The sequence below is a fragment of the Rhincodon typus genome, chromosome 20 (assembly GCF_021869965.1).
Source record: "Rhincodon typus isolate 14 chromosome 20, sRhiTyp1.1, whole genome shotgun sequence".
Classification (NCBI taxonomy): Eukaryota; Metazoa; Chordata; class Chondrichthyes; order Orectolobiformes; family Rhincodontidae; genus Rhincodon; species Rhincodon typus.
In genome coordinates, this window is record NC_063351.1 from 30,144,981 (window position 1) to 30,163,358 (window position 18,378).

Consider the following 18,378-nt stretch of genomic DNA (forward strand, 5'->3'; position numbering starts at 1 on the left):
CAGTGAGCCGTATACTATGAAGGGCAAAGACAGAAGATACTTGAGAGCACTAGCTTTGCATATTCCCCTCTACATCACGCACCATTCTGACTTGGAGATGTATCACTGTTTGTGCACAGTTGCAAATCCTAGAAGTCCCTCCCTAACAGCTCTATGGGTGCCCTTACACCCTCAGGACTGCAGTAGTTCAAGAAGACGGATTACTGTTAGCTTCTCATAGGCAATTAGGTGTGGGCAATCAATGCTGACCCAACCACAATGTCTATATCTCAAGAATGATTAAAAAAAAAATCCACATGTACGCATGCACATGGGAGAAAAGAAAATCTGGGTCTGTTACTTAAATTCCCATATTGCAAACTATGCTCTGAGAAAAACACTGTCATTCCTGTTTTTTTCCAGAGAGACATGATGGGCTGAATGGCCTGTTTCTCTGCCATAATTTTTATACGATTTCCAAACAAGTGGGCTGCTTTGTCCTAGCTGCTAAACATCTTGAGTGTTATTGGAAGTGCACCATCCAGACAAGTAGACGGCTTTCCATCATACACCTGACCTATGCCTTGGAAGTGGAGAACAGGTTTTGAGAATCAACTTCACCCTGACTGGTGCTACATTAATGCAAAAGAAATGTTGATGCTATTCTGTGGTCATACTGCAATGCTCCTAGCTGCCAATGTTTCAGAAAATCAGGTACAAGACTTCAGAAAGTCATGAAACAAATTGTGGCACAGCTTAAAGCTAAGTATCTTTCCACATCCCAAGATATTTTCAAAAAAAGTCATTCTTGAGATGTGAGTGTCATTAACTTGGGCCAGCATTTATTGTGCAGGCCTAATTGCCCTTGAGAAGATGGTGGTGAGCCACCTTCTTGAATGACTGCCATGTGGTGTAGGTATACCCACCGTACTGTTAGAAAAGAGGATCCAGAATTTTAATACATAACAGTGAAGGAACCACAATATTGTTCCAAGTCCGGACGACATGTAACTTGGAAGGGAATTTGCAGACTTTGGTGTTCCTATGTATCTACTCCCACTTGTCACTCCAGATAATAGGGGTCATGGATTTGGAAGGTGCTTTTGAAGGAACTCTGGTGAGCTGCTGTAGTGCATCTTATATGTGTTCCAACACTCTGGTGAAGGGAACAGATGTTTCTGGTGGTGAATGGGGTACTGATCAAGTAGGTTGCTTTGTCTTGATGGTGTCAAGCTTCTTGAGAGTTGATGGGGCTGCAAATAGAAAGTGTTCCATTACCTTCCTGACACATGGCCTTGTAGAAAATGGTCAGGCTTTGAGAGAAGTAAGGAGGTGAGTTGATGGCTGCAGAATTCCTGGTCTCTGACGTGTTCTGGTAATCACAGTATTTGTGTGGCTAGTCTAGTTCAGTTTTTGGCCAATGTTGATGGTGGGGCATTGAGTGATACTATTGTCATTGAATATCAAGGCAGATAGTTAGATTCTCAGATGGTTTGATTTTGAAGAGTTCTGAATAGTACTGGACACTTTACAATCATCAATCATCAGGGGACATCCCAACTTTCAACTTGATTTCAGAAATAGATCACATAATGAAATATCAAACATACGACTTATTATGTTGGAGACTTTAACTTAATGTAGTAAGGAATTATGAGTCAGGCATTTGTAGGTTCAAATTCCAGCCCAGAACATGAGCATAATAATCAAGTTTGACAGCACAGTGCTGCACTGTTGGCAATGCTACCTTTCAGATAAACAACTGAACCAAGTCTTGGTCTGCCATCTTGGATAGACTTGAAAGATCTCAGAGCACTACTTCAAAACAGAGCAGGGCAATTGTCCCCGGTGTGTTAGCCAATATTTATCCCTTAACTGGCATCACAAAACCAAATTATTTGATCCTGTCATATTTTTTATGGGAGTTTGTGGTGTGGAAATTGGCTGCTGTTTTTCCCTGTGCTACAATAGGAATGACACTTCAAAAGGATTTCATTAGCTGTAAAATGCATTGTGATATCTTGTAGGTGCTATATAAATGCAAGTTTTTCTTTTGCTTTATGGTTTAATCATGGCCTTAGATCAATGCGGAGTTAATGCTTTGTGCAATTTATAAGGCAACATCACATTTTAATTGGATTAAAGCTTTGTTACTACTCCACTCTTTCCTTATTTTCATGTTTATCTGCTTCCATATATATCTTCCATACTGAATATTGCAAACTCATCACTGGCAATTAATGTATTAAAGATGTCCATTTACAAAATACCGCAATGTTTCTTGGTGAATTATATGTAATTAACACTGAGCAAGGACAAGTCATTGTTGGATCATTATGTACTGGCAAATGTATTGATATCAGCAACCTTCATTTATTTTAAGGTAGAAGAACATCTAAAATGATAGAATTAGTGTACATTAGCATCAGAGTGACAGTTATGGAACAGACTTTACATCGGCTGTATATGGGAAAGAAAAGAATGAAAAATTACTATGCTTATTTAGTTTGATATTTAATTAACAGTCCTTATCGTACTATTTATCAGAGATCAAAATTATTTTATTTGAGTGCACTTAATGATATCAGTTGATACCACAGAGATATGAGATGTCAGATATTGTATATGATTTGCAGCATTCAGTAATAATCCTGTAGGTGGAATTCTAAATGCACCTCTACTTTTGTGCTTTGCTGTCTCCACAGGCGATTTCATTCCTCACACCCCTAGCAGTGATCTTTGTTGTCAAAATAATTCGAAGGACAGACAAAACAGAGATTAAAGAGGCCTGTTTAGGTAAAGTATTCACTCGGTGTATATTGCCCCTTTTTTTTTCAAATTCACGTCTGTATTTTTATATTATTCCCTCTGCTTTTAGTTTAAATGCATCTTATAATGCCTGTTTTTCTTTTTCAATACTTAGCTGTTTCTCTGGCCCTTGCTCTGAATGGAATCTTTACCAATACGATTAAGTTAATAGTGGGAAGGTAAGTTGTGATTAGTACAGTACAGCATGTTAAAATTAGTAATCCTGTGAATTCCCATCAAATTATATGGCATTGAGTTTGGGAAAAACCATGACCCTGGTTGGACAAATAAACATGGAGCAAGATTTTATTTGAGTAATTAAGGAATTTACCTTGCATCTTTCTTTGAAAGATTTAATATGTAGAGCCTGTGTTATCATGGATTGCATTGTGTGGCAGACAAAGGGAACAAAACTGATAGGAATCTGTTGTGTTTTCAACAACTAAGGGTTTAACATCACATAAGAAGACTTAAGGCTCAGACTGTGTGTAAAATAACCATGATAATGGAAGATTAAGATAGTCAAAATCACAATATTCTGATAAAGGAGTTATGTTTTTGGATATGATGTTAATGGATGTGAGCATGCCACAGAAATTCACAAAATACAGAATGTAATAGGTAATAGATGCCGACCCGGAGTTGGTAAGACAGGGGTGAGATTGGTTGTTAGGAAGGGCTATACTAATATGACCACTATTCATACACAGACAACTCCTCTTGAGAAGAAAATGGCACTACACCAGAATTGAAAACATCAATTAATTTCATATTCTATAGTTTTCAGCATCGAGAATGCAACTTCCCCTCTTGAAGGTACATAACAAGAGCCATTTCAGACTTAATTCAGATGTAGCAAAGCCAGATTTTTAACATTCAAGTCTTTCTTCACACAGCGACATGCTTCTGCTTGAAAGCAATTGGAATTGTGCTGGGCAATGCATTTGTGTTAAATTTCTGTACAGTAGAAATTGGAAAAATGTTACTGGCTTCTAGTTAACTGCTTTCTGTCTACATTGCCCTTGACTAGAGTTGTCTGGTATTATGGATAACCTTGAAATTCACATTGGCATCTTGCATTGTGAAAATTGACCAACCAGGAGCAGTAATTTCATGAGCTTCTGAGCTTGTTGAGTGCTGTGCTTGGAATTTGTGCCTAGCTTGGCACCAGTTGGTGTGTTTTGATTGAGGGCTGCTCATTGTAAAGCTGAGCACTGTATATGAAGAGAATTTGCAACATTTCTGGCTTCATACCATACATTTGCTGTGTGCTTAACTCGACCACTTCCAGTGAAATACAAATAGAAAATGTTGAAGAAACTCAGCAGGTCTGGCAGGATCTTTGAAGAGAGAAACAGAATTAACATCTTGAGTTCCAATATAGTTGAATATATGTTGAGAGTTGACAAGGTTCTCATGCATTTGGAAGTGAAACTTGACAGTAACTGCGTCAGTTTATTTTTGCTAAGCCCAAGGGGTCTGTGTTTAATGATCCCTCTCTTGTGATTTAATGGCGGAAGACAAAAAAAGGAGCCAATGAGATGACACCAGAAGTAAACCAATCTCAGCGGCCTGTTGTACCTGTGGGCCCAGCAACAATGACCAAGCAAACCCTTGGCAATACAGTTGAAAGCAAACTGAACCCTTTCTTTAGCCAGGAGGTTGTTGCACTTCCTTTGTCACTATCCCGTGGTCACCTTTACCCTTACAATGTTATTTCTTCTGTTGCTTCCTCCAGTTCATTATCAACCTCTTCTGGGTTACGTCCCACTGCATTGCTGCTTGTGAAATTTGGTAAGAATCACCCAGTGCATTGTGGGGTGCAGAATTTCTGTGGATCACTGACAATGACTGGCAGGCTGTTGTACCCAGCCTAAGGGGAAATAAAATGTAAGCATGTGCATTGATGCTGCCCTACAAGAGACACTTGAAGGAGGCACAGCAAGTATGGCAGCACCTTGTGGAAGTGATGGACCTCTCACCTGCCAGTTGGATAACCACTATGAAACCTACATTACCATCTTTGGGGAAAGCCCACTGAATCATAATCCAGTCAGGCAGTGGGGAAGCCAGCAGAAGGGTCTTTACTGGGATCAGAACCCCAGAGGAGGAGGTTCTGCCTATCTAGAGCGGCTGGCCAATCCGAAGGTGGGAGGTTGGAAGTGCCACAGGGAACATGGTGGCAGCTGCACAGAAGATCCCAACTGGAGGCCAAGAATGACAGAATAACCCAACCCCAGATAAATAATGGCTGGAGGAGTTTTGTATATCTGGTTAGGGAGCATGGGGAGTGCAGCAATGGCTGAGAACGGTTCTCACCAAGGTCCCCTGTGTCTTTGATCAGACATTCTCTGCAGCCATCTGAACTGGAGCCTGATTGAGAACATTGGCTGCCTGATTTTTGTCAGTTTCACAATATTCACTTATGAGCTTCAGTCATTTCAAGCATGTTGCAATTTCAGGTAATGAAACTTTATAGGGACTGGATGAGCTGCAGTGAACAGAGTTTTTTAAACATTGTGGTCAAAGCATGTGAAAAGCTATGAATAAATCACTTCTATAAAGCATTCTTTGTGCATTCAACTATCACTATAAGGTTCAGTGGTTCAAGAAAGTGTATAGTTGTGTAATGGGCATGGGAGTGCCATTCATTGACATGATTGGTGATGGGAGGTGTTTGGTGGGGCCATGAGGTCGGCCAGTTTGGATGATTGGAGGTGTGTGAGGGGTGAGAGCTGTAGGACGTTTCTGTTTCACTCTACGTTGGGGATAATCACAAAGCATCGAGGCAGGGTGTTTAAACAGCTGGCCTCCGCAGTTGATAAGCCCTGTGGCTACCTCCGCACTTTCTTCGAGGTCGTCTGGCCCAACCATAGCTGTTATTCATCCCCCATCAATGAAGATCCCACCTTTCTATCCAATGTTTCCCATGGTGGTCATTTTCTCACCTTGGGACTAATTAAGGGCCTCAATCAGTGCCAGGCAGGATGTTCTACCACAGGCCTTCCCACCCCGGGTGGAAGGGTGCGTACTTGCTCTCCTTCCTGGATCCCAATGCACCACTGCAAAGACCAGAAGATTCTGCCATCACATGTGATATTTTTGACGTTCAATACACACTGATTGTCCAATTAAAAACTCTGGCCCCAAAAACAGAATCCAGCTGACTGTTGTCCTGAGCTTTGCATGGGCCTCTGATCTTGCCCTCTTTGAAGGTATCAGCTACCTCAGAACTGATATTTGTGGGGCACCCGATTTTGAATATCAGGGGTTGAAGCTGTGCTGTTGGGATTTGAGCAGATGGTCTCAGATTTAATGCAGTATCGAGGAAGGACTGCGCGCCTTTCAGATAAAATTTCAAACAAACGCCCAGCCTGTGCTGTCAAGTGGGCAGGATAAAAGATCACTTGGAATTATTTTGAGGAAAAGCAGGGGAGCTTTCCCACTGTATTGGTGGATGTTTAGCCTCAACTGGCATCACTTTAAAAAAAAAAGCCTCATCATTTTAACATTGCTGCTTGTGGGAGCTTGCTGTGTGAAAATTGACAGCGGCTTTCCTACATGGCTTCGTTGGCTATAAAGACACTTGGGACAACATGGAAAGTGTTATATAAACACAAACCTGCTTCTTTTCTTTGCTTGCATTCCCATTCTTTATACTAAGTCTTCAAGTAATGAAAGGTTTAACTTACTGGCCTAACTAAGAGTTTGCAAGAATTTTTGTAATCCTTGCAAGTGGACATCAGTAGGGCAGATAATCCTACAACTTGAAACAATATTGATCTGGTTGAGGCACACTTTATTGCTACTGGGCTATAGTGGCATTTTATACAGCCACTTAAAGCCGAGAATCTAATAATGGCTTCACATAATCTGACACATTTTTATTGCCTTGAGAAGCTGAAGATCAAAAAGTGTAATGTTGGATTTTCATTTCAATGGCATTACATGCAAGTCACAGTGTAATCCATTTCAGTGTTTATATCTCTGTGTTAGAATAGTGTAGTAAATGAAAGTTTTATCAAATACTTTTTCAAACCTTTAAGTATCCAATAACTTTACTTGCCACAATATTAGTTTGACAATATTGTTTCCCTCCTAAAAGTGACAGGAAATGTCAACCAATCTGCAGCACTCACAATTTGAATTCACCCAATAATGAGGTTGGAACAAATGAAAAGTCAAATGATAGAAGAAGGAGGATCATTTATGTGAATTGACTTGGTCCTAGACTGTAGTTATAATTTAAGTAGATTTAATCAAAATGAGAAATTGAACATCATTGAAAGAAAATGAATTTGTCCACTTGGAAACAATGTTTTCTGGGGACCATACTGAGGGTGAAAAGAGAATTTTGCCCATGAAACTGTGGAGGAAGGGATTCCCGGACACCCTCTCAAAGTAAACAGCCACACACCTTGTCAAATTTTCACCAGGCTTGCCCCTGGCAGCCTGTCTGATTAACAGGTTAGTGGAGTGTTGCGTGCAAAAGCAGCTGAATGGATGGCAGCTGAACAGGATATCATGGGTGTGACAAGGTCAGAGATGAGTTGGAAATTGCCAGAAGGTGGGAGGGCAATGGAAAGCGACTTGGAGATTGCAAGTTCTGTAAAGAAACCAGCTTGTGTGGCCAAGCGTAATGCTCCTGGACCACTTGGCAGGGGGAGCGTAAATGCACAAAGTGGGTGGTTAGTGATCAGGCCCTCCTTGCCCCCCTTTATCTATAGGGTTCCCAACTGCAGAATACAGAACCACCGCTGGTTAAAAATGTTTAAAAATCCGGAGAAATAGGTGGCACAAAACCTTTTCCTGACTGACCACTTTAGTTCAAACCACCTCCATGTGGTTTTGAGTCTGATGTGAAGTTTAAAAATGTATTACTTCCCATCTGTCCCAAACCTGCCTGTCCTTGGGGGTAAGAATTGCCCCCTATATACTGAGGGGTCATATGCAATTTAAGTTTTAAAAATTGAACTGCTGATTGCAATCTATTACATGGAGTGCAACAGCTGGAAGAAATGCAAAGAAGCCTCTTAGCAGCTGGTATATTATATCAAGATATGTTCTGGTTGAATGTGTAGTTAATAAGGTATGCCCACATTACACTGAATGTGCAAGAGTCCTCTGTTTCCATTTATTAGTCTTGTCAGCTAGAATAAAGAATGATTTATGCAAATTAGTATTATGATTGTGTTCATTCTGTGATGTTGTTAAGATGGGAGTTGTAATTATTTTAGCAACAAAAGTTTAGCTGTCTGTTTTAATCATAGGTAAAAGCTAGTAGAGAGCTAATAAAATTCTTCTAGTATGGCATTTGGGGACAACATACTAATCCTTAAAGCATTTATTGTTGACTAAGAAACAGGCTGCTAATAAAAGTGACCATGAGTCTCAAGAATCAGATAACTTGCGGGTAATAGGGCTTTAAGAATGTGCTGAAATTATTCCGCCTCTTACATATATAAAAGTTGTATTCCATAAACTTTGCTTAATTGCAAAGGTGGGAGAATGGGAGAAGAACAATGGCAGAAAATGATGATTTGTTTACCGAACTGTCTAAGACACAGAGATTGTGATTTACACCAGAGTATTAGGCAGGACTGTGCAAGGCACAACTGCTTTCCCTGCACCACCAGCTAAAGGGTCTGAGACATGGGAGGAGAGGGTTGCGTTTGGTCCTGTGATTGCCACAATCACGATGGCTGTCCTACACCGGTTTAATTCTGAGAGCAGCGTTAAGTGCTTTAAGCAGGACTTCTGCCTCTATCCTGGCCTGGAGAGCTGTCAGCCAATCCAATGGCCTGCAGTTCTGTAGTCATCTGGGGTTTGTGGCCACTGCTGGTACTACAAGCACTCCCACCATGACGAAGGGCCTAGGTAACTGAGTCTCGGGTCTTGCTGAAATGGCAGGAACACGTTCAAAAGACTGAGGTAGAAGGTTAAAAGGTGGGATGACCTGGGGGAGGGAATCTCTTATGACCGCAGGGGATCTGTACAAGAATTTTCCTGCACCTTCCCCAATACCAACCAACTCAATCAAAGCTACCAATCTTCCCACGTGGCAGTGTGGGATGAGAGTGGCCATTCATTGGGCCTGAAGGCTTCAGTAGGCCCAGGGGGTGGCAGGCTGCCAATTCCTCCTCTGGCCCTCATGACGTTTCAAACAGGCCGGGAGCAAATGGCTAGGCCGCCTGTTGGATTTTACCTGCCAACCCTTACCCTGCCAACAGGTAGGTGTAAAATCGGGTACTTTATTTCAATTTGCAAGCCAAGTTTTAATACACACAAAGTTCCATACTAAGATAAATTCCCTGATCCAGCTTTATTTGAAGGGAGCATAAGTCAGAGAATTTTCACCAGTTGGTAACCCTACCTTTGACCTCTGTCCTTCCTGAGTAAGGCCTACACAGCTATCTTCAATGCATTGCCAGGCCTGCCTTGATAACTTATTCAATGTTGCTGCTTATTTGACTTCCCCGTTGTAACCTAATTATAACATGGTGCTGGCTCAAACTCCAGTCAAGCATACATTCAGTAAAGAGGCTTGGGTCCAGAAAACTAGGCAACATAGTGGGCTTTGTTGGGGCGGGGGTGGGGGATGTGGAGAAGAAGTTTAATTTCCAAAATTCTCCTTCTACTCTCCACTGTCTGTGTCAGGCGCTCTTCTTTTTCTTGAAACAACTTTTTCTTTCACCCACGACTGAGAGGCTTTGATAAATGAGGCATTAAGAACAGAACTGTAAATTTTGAAAGTGTAAAAATGATAGTGCATAACAGACTGTCCAGCGCTTGATAAAGGGACATAGGTTAATATTTTGAATAGAGCACTGGAACTGATAGAGGATCCCATTCAGAATAATTCCCTGCCTGCCTTCTCTTTCTGATGTTATCTGGTGAGCTATGGCACTTCTAATATTTAGATTGTTTTTGAAAAGTTAGAGATTAAATAATTATATTTTGTGATGGTATATTGTGAATGGACAGTGTTGCATTTTATAATATTTCATCTGTGGTCTAATAGAACTCTATAATATTGTTACAGAGCTCTTAAATATTTGGTAAGGATTTTCTGGCTCGATGCCTAGTTAATAACACAATGCATCTTACATCACATTTTCTCTCCCTTTGTTTAAATGTATTAGCACTGTCAGTTAGACAGTGCAAAGATTTATTCAGGCTATTTTCCTGCATAGGCATTCACGTTTTCCTTTTTCTCTAAATTGATCATTATGACTATATGCAAAACCAAAATAAAACAAATATTTGAAAACAGTGCTAAGAGGAATGAGCTGTGTCTTGCAATAATTCAAAATTAGGCAGAGCATTAGTGCTGCATCTCGAGGGGGTAGAACAAAGCTTGTGTTTATGTAATCTGTTTTACCACATCAAAAAGTCCCAAAGCACCTTACAGTCAAGGAAGTACTTTTTAACTGTAATACTGTCATAATGTTACAATTGTTCATTTTCCTCCTGCCTGATAATCTGTTTTCATGGTGTTGGTTGAGGGATAAAAATTTGTCTGGGCATCAGGGTGAATTTCCCTGTTCTTTTTTGAAATGGTGTCATGGAATCTGATGCATCCACCTGGCAGGATGGACAGGGTGAACATCAGCACCTTTCTTAGTACTGAAATCCTAATTCTAATATTTCTATGTGCTACCTGAGGATGGATGTGTAGATGGGATGGAGAATGAGACACAAAGTCTCCAAACCTCACACCCCTCCAACCCCAGGGATAAGTGCAAGGCAAGGAAACCTGACTGTCCAAATTTCAGTGGTCCCTCTCTCACTCACTCTCAGAGTGCTCCTCTAAGCCACTGCTGTAAAGGGAAACAGCTTCACTCACTGGCTCCCATCCTGGGAAAGGGAGTGGCATTGGAATTCTGGTTACCAGGGCCAGCAGTCAAATTGCCTTAATGGAAGCAGATAAGTCCTCAAGTTTGTGACGTTGCAGAGAAAGAGTCAACTGAGGATCCCGTGCCCTGTAAGAGATACCATACTTTGCAATCCAGTTGGCATTAGCCTTTTCAAATGGACTACATAGGCCTTCAGTTGTTGTCTTCACATTGGGTTATTTGACCTGCTGAGGACTCTCCCAGAGAGGAAAGATGTGAAGATGTCGCTGTAATTACTGTGTTCTTCATAATGCATTAGAGTGACCATGACGATCTTTAGCTGTTGATGTCAGAGCAGAAAAGTCCACAGCCTTTCCAGCAAACTGAAGAGGCTGCCCAGCAACTTCAGATAAATTTGAGTCTTAGTGACAGTCCATTTGTTCATGAAGGACCCTGAGATCAAGATTAATATGCTTTTACAGCCGGCATCTGACAGTCTTTAAGCCTCTGGTTTCCTGTTGCCTCATATAACCCTGTGTGCCTACTTCATGCCCACAATGAGTCTTACCAATTTTTATAGATACACCATAGAAAGTATCCTATCTGGATGCATCACAGCTTGGTGGGGTAGCTGCTCTGCCCAAGACCACAAGAAGTTAAAGCTGTGAACTCAGGTCAGTCCATCACACAAACCAGCCTTTCTTCCATTGACTCCATCTATACTTCCTGCTGCCTCAGGAAAGTAACCAACATAATCAAAGACACCTCCCAACCTGCTTATACTCTCTTCCACCCTTTCTCATCAGGCAAAAGATACAAAAGTCTGAAAACATGTACCAACAGATTCAAGAACAGCTTCTTCCCTGTTGTTATCAGACTTATGAACAGACCTCTCTTGTATTAGAGTTGATCTTTCTCTGCACGTTCTCTGTAGCTGTAACACTATACTCTACATTCTGTTCTATTATCCTGATGTACTTATGTGAGGTATGATTTGCCTGGATAACACGCAAAACAATACTTTTCGTTGTATCTTGATATATGTGACAATAATACACCAAACTCAAATTTTTAAAAAATACACAGTATTTATAATCCAACTCCCTCTCTTTCCCCCTAGTGACTATTTCTAAGTGAAACAGGTTAGGTGAATGATAGTGTTGGTGGCAATGCTGTCTGAGATACAAGGAATTAGAACGTCTTCCATTTCCAGAATTGTAGCCTCTGGAGAATAAAAGTCACTATTGCTAGCTTCAGTCTGCATGAACAGCATACTATTTTATGGAGACATTTTCAATCACTTATAGGAGCCTGGCAATTGATGAGTGATTGAAGAATACATAGAAACAGAAAAGAATAGGTACATATAATCATGAACCAACTGAAGCATCTTGATTCCCACATCTCCATTCCCAAATGCCAAGCCAGAATTAGTTCCAATGATTGACAGAGTATCCTCTTCATAATAAATTCATGTACAGATCTCTGTACTTTCTCCTGCAGTGACCTGCGATTCCCTTCCATTATATGCTGTTCTCTTTTGCTAGAGGAATGTGTTGTACTAATTAGCTGTTGCAATCTCCAGATCATACAGCCAGAATCTTTTAGGATTTGTGAAATGGATGATGATAATAGTAGATGAAAGGAAACACAAAACTTGGATAAGAGACTTCAAGGTGCTGGCACGCATCACAAGACAAGAGTGATTCCAGGTTTCAGTGATTCTGAGGCAAGGAACAAAGTAGATATGATATCCCAAAGCCAATTCTTGAATTTTACAGCTGGAAGCACCCAACTGGCTCTCTGTGTTTCAGTAAACTTTCCTATTATTCAGCTAACAACTGAATTTTTTCCTGATCCTGTGGTATTATTAGATTTCATCTGACGAAATGGGATTCTTGAGGTTATTGAGGTGCCATTCAGTCACAGATGGTTCTTTCTACTTGACCTGTGTTGCTGCATTATGAAGTTTTATTGCAATTTATTTCAACAATTGCAGTCATGCCTTTGATTTATAGCAGTGTAATTTCATCTGCTGTCTCGTAGAATCCCTACAGTGTGGAAACAGGCCATTTGGCCTATCGAGTCCACACAAAACCCTCCGAAAGCACCCCACCCAGCATTTCCCAAGGCTAATCCACTTAGCCTACACATTATAGGCAATTTAAGCATGGCCAATCCATCCAACCTGCATGTATCTGGACTGTGAGAGGAAACCAGAGCACTTGGAGGAAACCCACACAGACACGGGGAGAATGTGCAAACTCCACACAGACAGTCGCCCGAGCATGGAATTGAACCCGGGTCCCTGGTGCTGTGAGGCAACAGTGCTAACCACTAAGCCACCGTGCTGCTCCAAAAATTAAAAGTTCAATCTTTTCCCCTCTTGCAGCTGTTCTCTTTAAATAGATGGTGCTGTATAAATGAGAAATTGCAGGATCGGTCTGCCATATTTTAAATATTCCATTCCATCAACAGGACTTGCACTTATGTCCTAGCTAGGATTCTATAGAGAATCTGGGAATTCGAATCTGATCAGTGTCTGCTCTATATAATGACTACAGTTCTACACCCTTTATCTGCTTAATATGATGTCAGCAGAAGTCGCATGTAAATGGGAAGCCGCAGTGTACAAAATTATAGTTACTCAGACACTCCTTCCCCTAAAATGAAAAGGGCATTGCGGGATATAATTTGCAAGTCACTCCACATCTAGAGTCTATAAAGAAAATGATCTAGCACAAACAAAGGGCTGTTTGTGTTTTCAAGTCTGTTCTAATTTCATGTGTCCCTGCACATATTGCACAGATAGTCTTTGAAGCGTTCAGATCTTTTAGTGATACCCTTGTGGTTTATTATATGTTTTACTGGTGTGTGCTAGTTCGTGGGGTGATGTTGCAACTCTTGGGAAATTGGCAGACGACATGTATTTGATAGTGAACAGGATGGCTATCGGCTTCAGGAAAATATCAATGGTTTCATTGAATGACATTGAAGTGGTGAATGGAATTCAATCTGAAGAAGTGTGTGGTTATGTGTTTGAGGAGGGCAAACTAATCAAAAAATGCAGTAAACAGGAGGATATCGAGAGGGGTAAAAGAAGTGAGAGACCTTGGAATACATGTCCATGGTTGCGTAAAGGTGGCAGGACAGATGGAAAAGGTTGAATAGAAGGCATATGGAATGTTTTCTTTCTGTGGTTGAGCTAGTGAATACAAGTAATGCTGGAACTATCTAAGATGCTAGCCAGGCCACAGTTGGTGTTCTGTGTACAGTTCAGATTGCTACATTGCAGGAAGGACATATTTACTGCATAGAAAGTAGAAGACAGCATGTTATCAGGGCTTGAAAATTGCGGCTGTGGGGCAAAATTGCACATGCTAGGATCATTTTCATTAGAATAAAGGAGGCTGAGGGTTTGTTATAAAGCACAGGTTGACACCCAACACCGCCCCCCCCCCTCCCACCCCCATCAATAAATAAAACCGAAACACCCAGAGAGGAGCACCTCGCCTTATAATCTGTTAAAAGAAGCCCCAGTCTGTTATAAAGGAGTGGTTAAATAAAAATAAACCCCTTGCATCTTCAAACTGGGGAGACTTCAGGATTAAAAAGACCTCACAGACATTATATGGGCTCAAGAGGGTCTGCACTTCATTGCTATCTAGTGAAGAAAAGATCTCCCTTTTCTCCCTTTGTTTAGCAATTACCTCACTGGAGTTTGCATGGTTATTCAGAGGGAACTGTCTTTGCATGGGATTAGCAATGCACCAGCTACAGATGGTGACCTGCCCGAAGCAACAACAAAATCCAGGGCGGCAACATTTTAGTCAGACCCAGCAACCCCATGTTTAGTGAAACTAATTTCTTGCCTTTTTTTCTGGATTCCTGGGAGACCAGCAGACGCCCTGCCAGTTTTTAAGACCATAGTGAGCTAAATATTAGATAATGGCAAAATATCAAAAAGCAATGTTTCTCTTGGCACATCCTTTCAAAATGTGTTGTTAGCAATATAAATGACAAGAACAAACTATGAACATTATTTGTAACTGTTTTCATCAGTACAGCGCTGCAAGGAATTAATGATCCAATACATCTCTTCTCTATTACACAGCACTTGAATAGCCTTGTCAACCAGTTAGTTATTTAAAATCCTATGTATGTGAGAGGATTTCCAGATGCCTACACTAATATAGGATGTTTTACGGGCATGATTTGTTGAATTATTTTCTAAAGTAGCACTGCTAGTTTATACATTTAAACACAGCTTGACACATGAGAGAAAATCTACAATTTATGGTCACTTTTGTATTCTTTGCACATTGCTGAATGTAGACGAGGTTCTGCAATCAATAGTCAATGATCACATTAATCTGAGTGACCAATCTTGTCACAAGCTTATTGCATTCCTCTAAACAACTTCCCACAATATTTAGAGGCTAGTTTAAAAGTCTATGATTTCCCATTAGCTTCAGTCTTCAGGACCTGGACCTATTACTTGAATCTTTAATACTAAAAGGTAAATCAACAATAACAGATACTGCCAACAGCACTGATTCAGTTTATTCATCAGATTCAGAGTCACTGAGTTTAATTTTCCATCTCATCTAAGTGGCTTTAAAATTGTTTTGCTGCTTCACATTTAGGTTTCTTTCAGGTATTACTTTGAAACATGGAAAAAATTACAGCACCTTGGGAGGCTATGCAGTCCTTTGTGTCTGTGTTAATATTTCCAGCACTTTGAAAGATTTAGGTATGGGGAGAGGTTGACATAGCAGTCATGTCATTGGACTAGTAAGCTAGAGATCCACACTAATGATCTGATGACAAGGGCTCAAGACCTACAATGTGGAAATTAGTGGAATTTAAGTATAATTAATAAATCTGACCTTGAATACCAACCATTGTTTGTAAAAACTCATCTAATTCACTGATATACCTAAGGAAGGACATCAACTATCCTTACCTGGATTAAACTACATGACTGTAAATCCACAGCAATGTGGTTGACTCTTAAATAGCCTCTGAAATGGCTGAGTCATTCAATCTCTCCGATTTAAATGGAGACATTTGAAGAGTTCTAGGTGTAGAGGAATTATCCAGTGGAATATTCCATTTCCTAGGCAATTCCTTCAAACTCTGCCACAATAGGGAACACACAGGATCCCCATGCTGGATGAACAACTTTCTGACCAACCAAAGAGCCAGGCCAATTTTCTTTTCAGAAGAATGAACATGTGTGAAATTTGTATCCTGTACCTGTTTATAACTCTAGTTTCTGAAAGCTGTACGTGTTAGATTGTGTGATGCCACTGCATGAGTTAGTTCACAACCCAAAACATTGCACAGAAAATAACGGCCACAGTAAAGGCTTTTCTTCTTTAGTCACCATCTAGTAGATTTCCAACGTATGAAAAGCTCAGTAGAAACAGGATAAACAGGAAAACAAGTCCCCAATCACTCTGTAACCTCTGACATCTGCGTTCTTAGTGAAAATAAGTAGAAATCTGTTTAATGGTCTCACTTGAGTAAATGCATTCCTTTATACGTCTCTTTTAAGTGATTTGTTTTGTTTTAGGGCAAATTGTTAATTATTTTGAGCAGATCTGAGATAATTACTTAGCTATCAAAGTATTAGTCCCAACCCAAAACATCAACTCTCCTGCTCCTCTGTTGCTGCCTGGCCTGTTGTGTTCCTCCAGCTCCACACTGTGTTGTATCTTTTAGTCTTTACAGTTGCTTTCTATTTTACAAAAGCATTAAGCTATTGTACCTAAATCTTCATGATATATTTTCTTTCAGACCACGTCCCGATTTCTTTAACCGCTGCTTTCCGGATGGTGTGATGAACCCTGAGATGCACTGCACAGGTGATCCGGATATAGTGTCAGAGGGCAGAAAGAGTTTTCCGAGCAGTCATTCCTCCTGTAAGTTTAAAACTATTCTCTCTCTGTCTTTGTTATCTTTGGCTTCCCTTTTGCATCCACATGGATTCTCAGTAGATTTATTCAGCTAGGTGAAGGAAGGGATCTCTCCTCTATCTACATGTCAATATGACTTGGGCAAAGCACTCGACTGTTCCCCTGTCATTTATCTTGGTGTGCAAAAGAATAACTTCACATTGTTAGTTGAAACTTCTTTTGAAACAAGTGTACTCTCTAGATCGCACACCAACAGGTTATTGTGCATCCCTCCCAAAAGGAAGACCCCAAAAATTATATTCAGTAATTAAGTTTAAACTGTGAATGTCAAAGTTAACACCAAAAGAAAATCAAAATTTAATTAACATGGTAAAATTTGCAGATGTTAATGCAAATTAATATAATAAAGTTGGACTTCACCTGCTCTCCCATGATAACTTTGGTAAAAGGTTGCAGAAAATCCTGGAGAAATACAGTAGAAGACAATTTATGATTTTATGATTTACAACAATATTCTTTTATAGAAGGAGATCAGAATACCCCTCAAGAAATTCCAGATCCATGAGATCTCAGGTAGAAGCCTCCACTATCAATAATCTTTTTTTTTGTTTGGAATATAAAACCTTGTGAAACTAGCTTTATTTTTCATTAGGCTAGTGATACTTTCCCTCTTCCAGCAGTATACACAGGTTTCAAGTACAGAAGGAGACCATTCAGGTCAACTTTTTAAAGACTTGCTCTTCTCTAGAGCAATCTTAAAACTAACCCCACTGCAGTTTTCTCTCTCCAAAGTAATGTGTATTCCCCAGTTTCCAAATTTGAGGCACCTTTCCCCTCAAGCCTCGGTTGCCTCAGCAATTGCCTGTGGCAAGAGATTCCCTACTCCTACAACATTGTACAAGGAAAATATTCTCCAAACCTTTCTTTGCAGTCACTTAGTGACCTTGTTTCAAAAGAAATTGTGAAAGGATTTGACGTAAATCTATTGTGGTTGTTTGATCATTGAGAAGAAGTCATCAATGAACAATATTAACTTGACTAGAGACCTACAGCAAGAGATAGGTCGGTGTTCCTGTATTCATTTCAACTGAGATCTATTATTTAAGATGGAGCTGTGGAGGAATTTATTCTGAGAAAGTCACGAATGTTTGGAATTCTCTTCTCCAATGGGGCTGGGTCATTGAATGCATTCATGGCTGAGATAAGCAGATTCTTGAAGTATATGGGTGTTAATGGGGCACAAACAGGAACGGAATTGAAGCCAAGATCTGATTTTAGCCCTGATTTTATTAAATGGCAGAGCAGGTTTGAGGAGCAGTACTGCTTCTTCCTACTCTTACTCCTCATGTTCCTATTGGTCTAACCTGAATAACCAACCTACCAGCTATATGTTGAAAAATCCAAATGGGGCATTAATCTTTGTTCAGCCAAACCATGATGTAGAAGTGCCAGTGTTGGACTGAAGTAGACAAGGTCAAAAATCACACAACATCAGGTTATAGTCCAACAGGTTTATTTGAAGTGTCTTATAACCTGGTGTCATGTGATTTTTGACACCAACCAAACCACAGTGCAGAGAAATGTTTATCAATTCATGTGAAATACAACATTTTACTATGCCCAGTATTCAATAATTCAAGTTATTGCATCAGGTTGGCATTGTTCATGCTAATGATTTGTTCTTTGAGGTGAGGTGTTGTGGAGTGATATTTGTGGATAGAAAATTCTTCTGAATTTGCTTATTTTGGTGCGTTTTGATCAACTCCTAAAATTGTTCAATTGGAGTATTTCATGTGCTTAAAAAACCTTATCAGAAACATGCAGAAGCCAGGGAA

General features: G+C 40.3%; 1 protein-coding gene across 4 annotated transcripts in view; it reads left to right on the forward strand.

The window, feature by feature from the left end:
- The window catches only part of plpp4 (phospholipid phosphatase 4), a 211,934-nt gene that overhangs the window by 84,181 nt on the left and 109,375 nt on the right, over positions 1–18,378 (forward strand). For all 4 annotated transcript variants that reach the window (XM_048609022.1, XM_048609024.1, XM_020520378.2 and 1 more), the window contains 3 exons: positions 2,685–2,775; positions 2,903–2,966; positions 16,425–16,549. In XM_048609022.1, coding sequence (XP_048464979.1) covers positions 2,685–2,775; positions 2,903–2,966; positions 16,425–16,549 — 280 coding nt within the window. The remainder of the gene's footprint in view (positions 1–2,684; positions 2,776–2,902; positions 2,967–16,424; positions 16,550–18,378) is intronic.